The sequence below is a fragment of the Abramis brama genome, assembly GCF_963993115.1.
Source record: "Abramis brama genome assembly, chromosome: 25".
NCBI classification, from domain to species: domain Eukaryota; kingdom Metazoa; phylum Chordata; class Actinopteri; order Cypriniformes; family Leuciscidae; genus Abramis; species Abramis brama.
In genome coordinates this window covers 28,809,116-28,820,444 of record NC_139987.1, presented here as the reverse complement: position 1 = coordinate 28,820,444, position 11,329 = coordinate 28,809,116, and the positions used below count along the sequence as shown (strand labels likewise).

At 38.8% G+C, this 11,329-nt stretch overlaps 1 protein-coding gene across 1 annotated transcript; it reads right to left on the bottom strand.

The window, feature by feature from the left end:
* Positions 1-96: 96 nt before the first annotated feature.
* LOC311076088 (NHL repeat-containing protein 3-like) lies at positions 97-7,566 on the bottom strand. The gene is made up of 3 exons (XM_084103975.1): positions 7,440-7,566; positions 7,167-7,279; positions 97-4,948 (listed from the first exon to the last, which is right to left on the bottom strand). Exons 1-3 carry the CDS (start codon positions 7,512-7,514, stop codon positions 4,708-4,710), a joined length of 429 nt encoding a protein of 142 aa, XP_083960101.1. The 5' UTR covers positions 7,515-7,566; the 3' UTR covers positions 97-4,707.
* Positions 7,567-11,329: the final 3,763 nt, after the last annotated feature.

Genomic DNA, 11,329 nt, shown 5'->3' with positions numbered 1-11,329 from the left:
TGTCATATAATATTTATTGGAAAATATGTATAAATATGTAGTATCGTTTAGTTATGGGCGATGTGAGTGCCAATAAAACACATTAAAACTGAAAAATTCCCAGTTACAAAAAACAATGTCTTTATTTACACTAAATACACATACGGTTTGATGCAAATATTATTACACATCAGCACAAATTATACTCCAGCCCAATGTATTGAATTTAAACAGAACCTTTTCATTTGCTTCAGATTTCAATAACATGACAATCACATCTCAAACACAGATGATCACTAACCTGAGAACTAAATCACAACGAGTTCAAGAAGTATCAAAATATCATCATCTGAGGACATGAATACAATTATTAGATCTCTTTAAAATGTCAAAAATGGAGACATGTAAACACAGGTGAGATGACAAAAACACACACAAAGCTTAAATTATCGTATACAATCACATGCATATTATAACAGGATTAAACACATGTACCATAAGCACAATAACAAATACAAAACAAGTGGATTTCCACAGATGTGCATAATTCTTCCCAGATCATCTTTTCCACTCCCTTTATTCCTCTATGAGAATCACCTGGAATCATATTATATTTCTGATTTGAAGACCTCAGACTTTTATTCGATTATAAACTTGTTTCTGCCAGAGTAAAAAAAACAAAAAAGGTAACCGTGACATTTTATCTCACATTTCTGCAGTGGCGGTTCTAGACCACAGTAACTGGGGGGGCAGGCAGGGGCCACTTGTGCTTTTAGGGGCCACACCTTTAACATTTATCTTAACCTATTTTCAGTATTATTTCAAGTAATTTTTCACCATGTCATGCATGACTGCAATCTCTAGAAAAAGCTAATAAATTATATTAGCTAAGCTAATAAAACAATTTAAATTCAAATTAATGTTTCATTATGTTTAATTGTAGTGTGATATAATGATCAATAATAACACATTTTTAGCATCTAAGCACATCTAGGCACTTTTTTACACCTGGGGTGGGCGATATGGCAATAATATCATATCACGATTTTCTTTTTTTTTCCAGGAAAATCACGATTTTATCACGATTCTTTTTTCATGTTTGGTCTTTCTATTTTGCATGTGACTGAGCGTTACAGCCAAACTAATGTCCCTATTTTAAAAACAAAGCCTTATAGGTAACAAAATATAAAATAAAAAAGAATGGCAGACATTTAGGCCAAAGTGGCGAAGATAAAAATCTTTGTCACTATTTTCTTTGTTATTAAAAATTAAGAACAGAGATACATATTACACATACACAACTTAATATACAAATGAAATAAATGTGCTTTGAATAAATGTGCAGATTATGTGTCATTAGAATATGGAATAATGCAAATATTAAGGGATTGGAAGTGAATGGGTTAGAATCAAAGTCTTCATTTTATGCAGATGATGCCTCATTTTACATAAAACCGGATGTTGTGTCGTTAGACTCACTAATTACAGAATTGGATTCCTTTGCTTTACTTTCGGGTTTAAAACCAAATTACGACAAATGCTCTATTCTTAGAATTGGATCTTTAAAAAAATCAAATAAATTTTCCTCTATTGTGCCTATTCAATGCTCAGAAGGCCCTGTTAATCTTCTAGGTATACATATACCAGTAGATAAAGAATTCCTTGTAAAGATTAATTTTGAGAAAAAACTTCAAAAAATGAATAAAATTCTTCAGGCTTGAAGAGGCAAATATCTTTCTATATTTGGAAAAGTAACTGTAATTAACTCATTGATACTTTCACAATTGACATACTTACTGCAAGCCTTACCTTCACCTGATACACTGTTCATGAAAACATATAATTTTTTCCCTGATCTCTCCCTTTTTTTCAGAAATTGTTTGTCTATGTGGTTTTGCTTTCAGTTTTCTACACCAGATAACATATTAGAGATTAAACAGCAGATATTGTGGCTAAACTCAAATATTTGCATAGATAAAAAACCTGTATACTGGCAGTCATTTTTAGATAATAATGTACTTTTTGTAAATGACTTACTGAATGATAAAGGAGATTTTCTTAATCCTTTACTTCAATATATGGAGATTTTTGTTCAAAATTACGGTATCTGCAGTTGATAACAGCAATTTCTCCAGCTTGGAAAACAATATTAATTGATTCAAATACACATCTAGGCGTTTGCCGTCCGGCAATAAAAAACTATAAATGGTTGGGACAAAGAAAAGTTAATTTTGATATGTACATTTTCTTTGTATCATTTAAAAATACAGCAATTTCTCCATATTATTTTCATGATTACTGGAAGAGTATGTTTGATATTTCGCTTCCTTGGTTAAATATTTTTAAGAATTTGTACAAATCATCTTGTTCAACATATTTATGGGCCTTTCAAGTTAAAATTTTCTACAAGATTCTACCAACAAAGAAAATGTTAAAAATCTGGAGAATAACTGAGGATAATAATTGTAGATATTGTGGAGAAGAAGAGGAAGACATTTTACATTTGTTCTGGTGTTGTCCAGATGTAGCTCGTTTTTGGCACAAGGTGGCAGCTTGGTTATATGAGCAAGGACTTATCTTACTAATGTCACCAATATATATAATTTGGGGTGTGCATGAAGAAGAAAACATGTTGTTAAATACCATTGTGCTTCTTGGTAAATATTTTATTTTCAAAAGAGAGAAACATATTAAATTAGAATTATTTGTTATGTTCCTAAAGCATTATTATTTATTGACTAAGAATATGATAAAAGATAAAAGCAGGTCACAATCAGATAGTTGGCAAAAATTAGCATTTACAAAAAAATGGGATAAAGAACAATAAAGATTTATTTTTTATGCTTTTTGGTCTTTTCGGTTTCTGGTTGTCATAGAGTTGTATGTATTAAGCATGTATGTATCTTTTTTTGTTTTTTTTTGTTATTGTATTGTTTTCTGTATTACCTTTTGTTGACGTGTCTTTTTTCTGTTGTATATTGTTATTTTTTTTAATAAAAAAAATATAAAAAATAAATAAATGTGCAGATCACAGTGCTTTATTTTTTCAGCTATAGGTGTATTTAACAGTAGAATTGAAGAAAGTAATTAAATGAACAAATATGAAAATAAAACACAACAGACTTAAAGTTCTCAGTCAAGAGCTGTGAATGATTTCCTCTGTGTGTTTTGTTGTTTTATTAACATTAAAGGGATAGTTCTCCTCCAAAAAAAGTCATAATTAACTCTCTTAAGTTGTTTTCAACCTGAATAAGTTTCTTTCTTCTGTTGAAAATAAACGTTATTTGAAAGAATGTGAGTAACCAAACAGTTGATGTACCCCTGTGACTTCCATAGTTTTTTTTTTTCCTACTATGTATGGAAGTCAATGGGGACCAGCAACTGTTTGGTTTTGGGTGAACTATCTCTTTAAGGACAAGCGGCAGCATGTTTATTATTAGGGCTACTGTCTCTTTAAGAACTGCACGCGACGCGTCTAATATACACGCATATGACAAGCAGATTTTAATTAATTTTCTCTGTTTGCTTTCACTTTAGACATAACCAACTTTGTTTATGTAAACATTGTCTGTATTTGACAGTATTAGCGCAATATAAGACTCAAAAGATAACTTAGTCCAGTAACAGGCTTTTAGTGCATGTGCGCGTCGAGTGTACGCGCTCAGTAAAGCGCATGTTTGAACAGCGCATCAGCAGCGAATGACGTTTAACCGGCAAGGCTTTAAAGCACATGCAAATGATGAACTTTTGTGAACTGCAGTGTCCCGTTCCTCTGCGTTAACATTTGATGTGAATATACGTCGTGCTGCAGTGTAGCCTATAGATGAAGGCGCCGCAACTGATAAAATGCGCAGTTGTTTGGTGTGATTTTACGATTCCAAATTTAGGGGGGCCAGAGGGGGGGCCAAGCTTGGTGACACGGGGGCACTGCCCCCCCCCGGGCCCCCCCCTAGAACCGCCACTGCATTTCTGACTTTGTCCTTGCAATTCTGAGAAAAAAGTCGGAATTGTGAACTCAACTTTACAAAAGATTAATTAGAAAAACTCGTAATTACGAAAAGTCAGAATTTTGAGAAATAAACTCAAAACTGCAAAAAATAAAGTCAGAATTGAGAGAAAAACTCGCAATTATGAAAAGTTTGAATTGTGAGAAATAAAGTCAGAATTGAGACAAAAACTCGCAATTACGAAAAGTTAGAATTGCGAGAAATAATGTCTGAATTGTGAGAAAAACTCGTAATTACGAAAAGTTAGAATTGCGAGAAATAATGTTTGAATTGTGAGAAAAACTTGTAATTACAAAAAAATCTGAATTGTGAACTAAACTTTACAAAAATTAAGTCAGAGTTTAGATATAAACTCGTAACTACAAAAAAGTCAGAATTGCGAGAAAAACTCACAATTACAAAAAGTTAGAATTGCGAGAAATAATGTCTGAATTAATTGTGAGAAAATTTCGTAACTACGAATAGTTAGAATTGCGAGAAATAATGTCTGAATTGTGAGAAAATCTCGTAATTACGAAAAGTCAGAATTGCGAGAAAATCTCGTAATTACAAAAAGTCAGAATTGCGAGAAAATCTCGTAATTACGAAAAGTCAGAATTGCGAGAAAAAAACTCAAAATTTCCTTTTTTATTTTGTTATTCCGTGTTGGAAACAAGCTTGGTAAGTTGCTCGCGGTTTGATTGACAGGTTCCAGCTATAATCGTTATAATCGAGGAAACCTCTAAACACTGCCGGTGCTCAGCGGAACGAACTTCTGGGCCTGACCGGCTCCGATCTCGGCCACGTACAGATCAGAACTCTTCAGGTCCAGGTCCACCAGGTGTGGCTTCACATCTTCAGCCAGCTCAATGGTGCTGATCACCTGACACTGACCGATGATGCCGATGGGCGGGGCCTCCAGCAGAGTGATCTGATTGGTGTTTAACTGGGCCACCACTATGTACTTCTGGTCAGGAGTGAATCTGCGGGTCATAAACACAGAACATCTACAGTCAGGGCCGCGGGAAGAGGTTTTAGGTTGGGGGTGCTGATTTTATTTTATTTTTTCACCACTTTTGAATAAGAAACAGTATCAATCAAGACTATAAAACTCGTCAAAAAACGCGCGCACACTCAAACCACCTGACTGCACGTCACATTTTTGACTTTATTGATTCTGCTTTTATTCGTAATGCAATGGACATAAATTAATCCTTAAAGAATGGGACTTTATGGGACATTTGCACAAAAAGAATAAATAACCTACCGTAGCCTATTTTATACGTCGCTCCGGAGTGGCATATCAGTCAAAAAAAAATGCGCCACGAGGAAGAAAAAAACATATATAGCCTAAGTCGCACTGGACTAAGTCGCATTTTTTTTTAGAAATTTATTTCACAAAAAAAAAAAAGTTACAGACAGTTTTCGCTACGGACGTGAGCGCTCTAAAGCAGCACAAAATAATGTTTTAAAACTTTCACAGAGACCTCAAACTGAAAGCACAAAGCCTGTCTTTAAATTTAATTTCGTTTTGTATTAATTGTATCTTAATTTTAATCGATGTTTCATCAACAAATTGTCTGGATTTAATATATAAGAAGTAGCCTAAATATAGGCTATTAGAAAATAAATAATCAGGATACGGAGGCGCTGGCGAACCTGGAGCTCGTCTCATAAATGAACCGAAACTCAGCGTAGGCCTATAAGGTTGCCTATTGCCTCACAGACCTGAGAAATATAGATAGCTTGAAATGTCTACTTTTAAGCAGAACAATTCAAAACGAAAGACAACAGACTGCGCTGCTTATGTAATTCGTATGAAATGTGCATTTCTCTCTGATGGCGCTGCGAAGTTCGCGAGTCGTCAACTTAATCTGTCTAGCCGACAGACACTGACATAAAAAATAACTGTTTTATTAGTAAACAATTAAAATGTCTCCTGCTATATTTGACATATGTGCCTGTTCCTTACAAAACACTGACAGTGGGGTTTTTGACCGGGTTTTTTTTTTTTTTTTTTTTTTTTTTGAGCAGCTGCGGACAAATTCTTTCGACACACACACACAATATTAGCCTACATAACACTCTGCGCTTATGTTTTAAAAAGATAATTTAACATATAAATAACAATTTTTAAATAGCCCACTTGAAGTGTTTATTACAAATAAATGACTAAATGCTAAAAATTAATAAATTTTAATGAACAAACATATGCGTTGCATTTACAATTCTGTGAAAACAGGGGGTGCTGCAGCACCCCCACTTCCCGCGGCCCTGTCTACAGTACGCATTCAGAAGTCCAGATCAGGGCTCGCCAGTCCTTTAAATCCACAGAAACACAAATACCGTCGTCCTACAATTCAGAAGGCAACTACATATTTTCATCAGTAAAGACCGGATATTAAATTGTATATTGCACTGTTATTTGGAAGTTATTACACACTATTGTACTGTGCTGTTAAATGCATTGTTTTATGTAAATCAACATTTTTAACATTTGTTTTAAAAAAAAAGTTCACTTATTTTAATCTAATTTTGTTATCTAATTTAAAATGTATTTATTTAAAATAAATAAGTAAACAAAACAGTTTAAAATAACAATTAAACAATAGAATGTTTAAATATTTAAATTAATTAAAATAAATAAAACAATACATATTTGTTTAAATCTTAATATTTTCAACATTTTTGTTGTTTACCATTTTATTTTAATCTATTTCTTTAAAAAACGTTTTATTGTTTTTATGTTTATTTTAATATTTAAACATTTTGTTGTTTACTATTATTATAAATTATTTTATATTTATTTATTTATTTAAAACATTTTTTATTGTTTACAATTTTATTTTCATGTAATTTTTTTAATAATTATTTAAACACATTTTTTCATTATATACTTTTTTATTTTAATGTAACTTTCATATTTATTATTTATTTCAAACACATTTGTATCGTTTAATTACTGATCTAATCTATATTAATCTAATTTTTATTTTTTATTTTAATAATTTTCATTTTAATTAACTTTAAATGTATTTATTAAAGTATTAGTTTAATGTTTTTATTTATTTATTTTACTCTGTCGTCTGAGCCCCGGGCTGCAGTACCTGACGGAGTAATCATTTTTATTTTAATTAACTGTAACTGTATTTATGTCAGTATGTGCTGTAATGTTTGTATTAATGGTGTGATGTGAGTCACCTGACGGAGTAGGGCGCGTCGTCTTTAAAGCAGCTTCCCCACGACCCGAGCCAGTCGCCCGTCACAGAGTTAAACACCTGGATTCGCTTGTTCCCTCGGTCTGCGACCCACACCTGAACACACACACACACACACACACACACACACACACACACACACACTGACCCTTAGATCTGAAGACTGAAGGAGAGACCGGAAATCTTTTGATTGCAGAAGGTTTGCATTAAGAGCAGGAACATGAACTAAAGCTCCCGATGAAACAAGAACACAAACCCTCTGATAGCGGTCGACCGCCACACTGTGAGGGATGTAGAACTGAGCCAGTCCTGGACCTCTCTCTGCGTGCATCCAGAGAACCTGCAGATCTGACACACACACACACACACACGTCTATATTACTAACAGGGGACTATCGCTCTACACTGGCCAAGAGGGGACTAGTGTTTCTGCTCATTTTGAAGAAACAAAAAAGACATACACAATTTTATTTTAAGGTCCTTTTTCATAATATAACTTAAAATATGCATTTTTTTTATTTAAAAAAAAACATGCCAAGAGAGGACCTGCAACTCTGACCGATGTCTAACTATCCAACAGGGGACTCCTATAGCCTGCAATGGAACTGTGTGTGTGTGAACAGTGAAGTGAACGTCCCTGAAGGAGGGAACGGAGGACGTAGTCGACGTCGACTGAATGGGGATCACGCTTAGGGAGCCTGTCTTCTTTGTACTTCTATTTAATCAAGCCAATTCAACATTGGCACCAGTTGCTTTTTTTCGCTGAGAAGCTGAGCGGCCCCCGGAGTCAGCGGTGGTCCAGTAGTGGCAAGGGGACAACGTCCTCCGTTCCCTCCTGCAGTGCAGTAGCACCAGAGATAAGGCCCAAGAGGATAAAGATTCCCTTGCTCCCTCAGGAACCTGATGATCAGGACGTGCTTCCCATGCTACTGCATCATGATGTGCATCAAAGAAAAAATAGAGGCAACATCATTTTTTAGGGTGGAGGACACAGTCCTCACTCCAACCCATCTTGCAGGAAAGAGAGCACTGAAATGACCAAACGCTTTCAGGATCTCCTCATGGAGAGAAGACTCACTCAACGAATAGGTTCAACTTCTATTTGGCGTAAGCAACACTTCCTCTTAGGGGTTCTCTCGCAGAAGTGATAGTGACTACCACATAGTTCTGCGGTAGCCACCTGAACCTCTGAGTCCATCTTTAGGACCGGCCTGGAATCTCTCCAGGGGTCTGAATGCCATCATGCCCCGTCCCTGAAAATGTATTCAGGGGAAAGTCAGGAAGGGCTGTCAAGGGGAACTAGGTCTGGTTGGGCCAATAAGGGGCAACTATCAAGACCTGCTCCACTCCTGACCTAGCACAGTAGGTGCAAGCGACATGCGCGCACAAGACAGGAGCACTGCTCAACACTAGGTGTGAAGAAATCACTGTAGCATCAGGAGCATCTCTGCTCAACACCTGAGTGTGATGAAAATCACTGAACTTGAGTGGGCGCCAATCGACAATGAGTCGCATAGCCACTTTTTTAGAAGGCTCACTGGGGAATGCATTTCTGCCGGGCCCCGGGGCCAGCTAAGAGCCAGTGTCTGTCCAAGGCTTGTCCCCTCGGACAGAAATAACACAACTGGCAGAGGAACGAATCCAGAGAGGCAAACAGATGTAACTGTGCGGCCCCGAAGTGATCCCTGCTCAGCTGGACCGCCTGAGGATGGAGTCTCCACTCTGCCTGGCCATAGCTGTCGTGAGGCTCGTCGGCGGCACGATTGAGCAAACCGGAAGAAATAGTGGAATGAAGCGACCTCAGAAGCTTCTGACTTCAAGGAGGAGGTGACGGGCGAGTTGTGACATGTGAGGGAAGCTTATCGCAACAGACGCGATGCTGTCTTTTCAGACCAGTACCAGCTCGCTGAGCAGCGGTGCCAGAAAAAAAGCGAGATGAACTGCAACAACTCGAGGCAATAAATGCCAATGCAGTCGGAGGTCGCCCAGGACTCAGTTAAAGCATGCCCTTTGTACATGGCCCCTCAGTCGGTGATTACTCTCTCCCAGTTGACCTGAAGACCCAACTGGCTGTGGAGCACTCGAAGGGTAGGACTCTGTACTGATACTTTGAACCCTCAAACGCAGGATAGCCTGTGGTGCGGAAGGCTAGAGATCTGATAAACATGTCATTCAGGTCAAACGCAGCAGACCAAGCTTGGGGGCGGGGCATTCTGAAAAATGCCTCTCTGTGTAGCAACTTGGACGGAAGCTTTCGAGAAAGGGCCCGTTTCAAGTGACACAGGGCCAAGATGGTCACGACCCACCACATACTAGGTACATGAAGAATGAGTTTATAAAAACTGGCCTTCATATCGGCTGGAGGGAGCGGCTATATCACGTCCTTCTCCAGTAGGACAGCAACATGCGCACACAAGACAGGAGCACAGCTCAACACTAGGTGTGATGAATATCACTGAGCTTTCAGGAGCATTGCTCAACACCTAGTGTGATGACTATCACTGAACTTGAGCGGGCGCCGAGCGAAAATGAATCGCATAGCCGAGTCTGATGGTCACAGTCCGGTCTGGACCGGTTTGGAAGCTTTATCTGCTTCTACGAACCAGGCCCAGGCTCAGAAGACCACAGACGTACCTGAGGTGGGGCAGCAAGGTGGAGGACAGTGATGTGAGTGTGCAGTGCAACACTTACCTGTCTCCACTGGGGGGCAGGGGATGCGTGAGAAGGCGGATGACCGGGTCTTCGAACCGCACCCAGCTGCCGTCCTGGCGAACAGGAGGGGGCTGAGGGGTGTAAGGCTTTACAGGGTCATACACCGCCAGACTTGATAAAACATTGCATTGTCGTGTTTCTTTAGAAATAAACAATGGACAAATAGAGTCTTTAAATGCTTCAGATGTAAAGTTATTCGCTGTCAAAGTGACGCCAAAATGAATGGCATTCAATGGAATGCTAACGGAAGATGATTAGCCTATAATCTCCCTCAGAGAATGTCTAATAAGGCGAGAAGTTTCACTCTCTGTAAACTTCTGGCTTCTGAACAGGTTGCAGTTCCACTCTGGCTCCACATGAGGGCGCTCACAGGACGAGTGCAGTTCCACTCTGGCTCCACATGAGGGCGCTCACAGGACGAGTGCAGTTCCACTCTGGCTCCACATGAGGGCGCTCACAGGACGAGTGCAGTTCCACTCTGGCTCCACATGAGGGCACTCACAGGACGAGTGCAGTTCCACTCTGGCTCCACATGAGGGCACTCACAGGACGAGTGCAGTTCCACTCTGGCTCCACATGAGGGCGCTCACAGGACGAGTGCAGAATGAATGGAGGTCTATGGAGCTATACCCCTCAAAATCCACTTTTCTTAGGATATAATTTTTCATGTAGTAATTTGAATGTTGTTTTCGAAAGGAGATGCAAAGAAATTACACATTGCTGGGTGTTAGATTTTTTAGAGTCACTTATTTGCTTTAAAAAGTATTTTAAAATGTCAATGACGTCACACACATCGTACGACCAGAGACACTGCTTTACAGCAATCCTTCAGTCACTTTGGTGCTTTCGCGCTCTGCACTTTCTTTTCTCTCGAGGCATCGACAACACAGCTGACACAGGTAAACACACAACACAGCTGACACAGGCAAACACACAACACAGCTGACACAGGCAAACACACAACACAGCTGACACAGGCAAACACACAACACAGCCGACACAGGCAAACACACAACACAGCCGACACAGGGAAACACACAACACAGCCGACACAGGCAAACACACAACACAGCCGACACAGGCAAACACACAACACAGCCGACACAGGCAAACACACAACACAGCCGACACAGGCAAACACACAACACAGCCGACACAGGCAAACACACAACACAGCCGACACAGGCAAACACACAACACAGCTGACACAGGCAAACACACAACACAGCCGACACAGGCAAACACACAACACAGCCGACACAGGCAAACACACAACACAGCCGACACAGGCAAACACACAACACAGCCGACAAAGGTAAACACACAACACAGCTGACACAGGCAAACACACAACACAGCTGACACAGGCAAACACACAACACAGCTGACACAGGCAAACACACAACCGCCCGCAAAACCTCTCACAATACAACT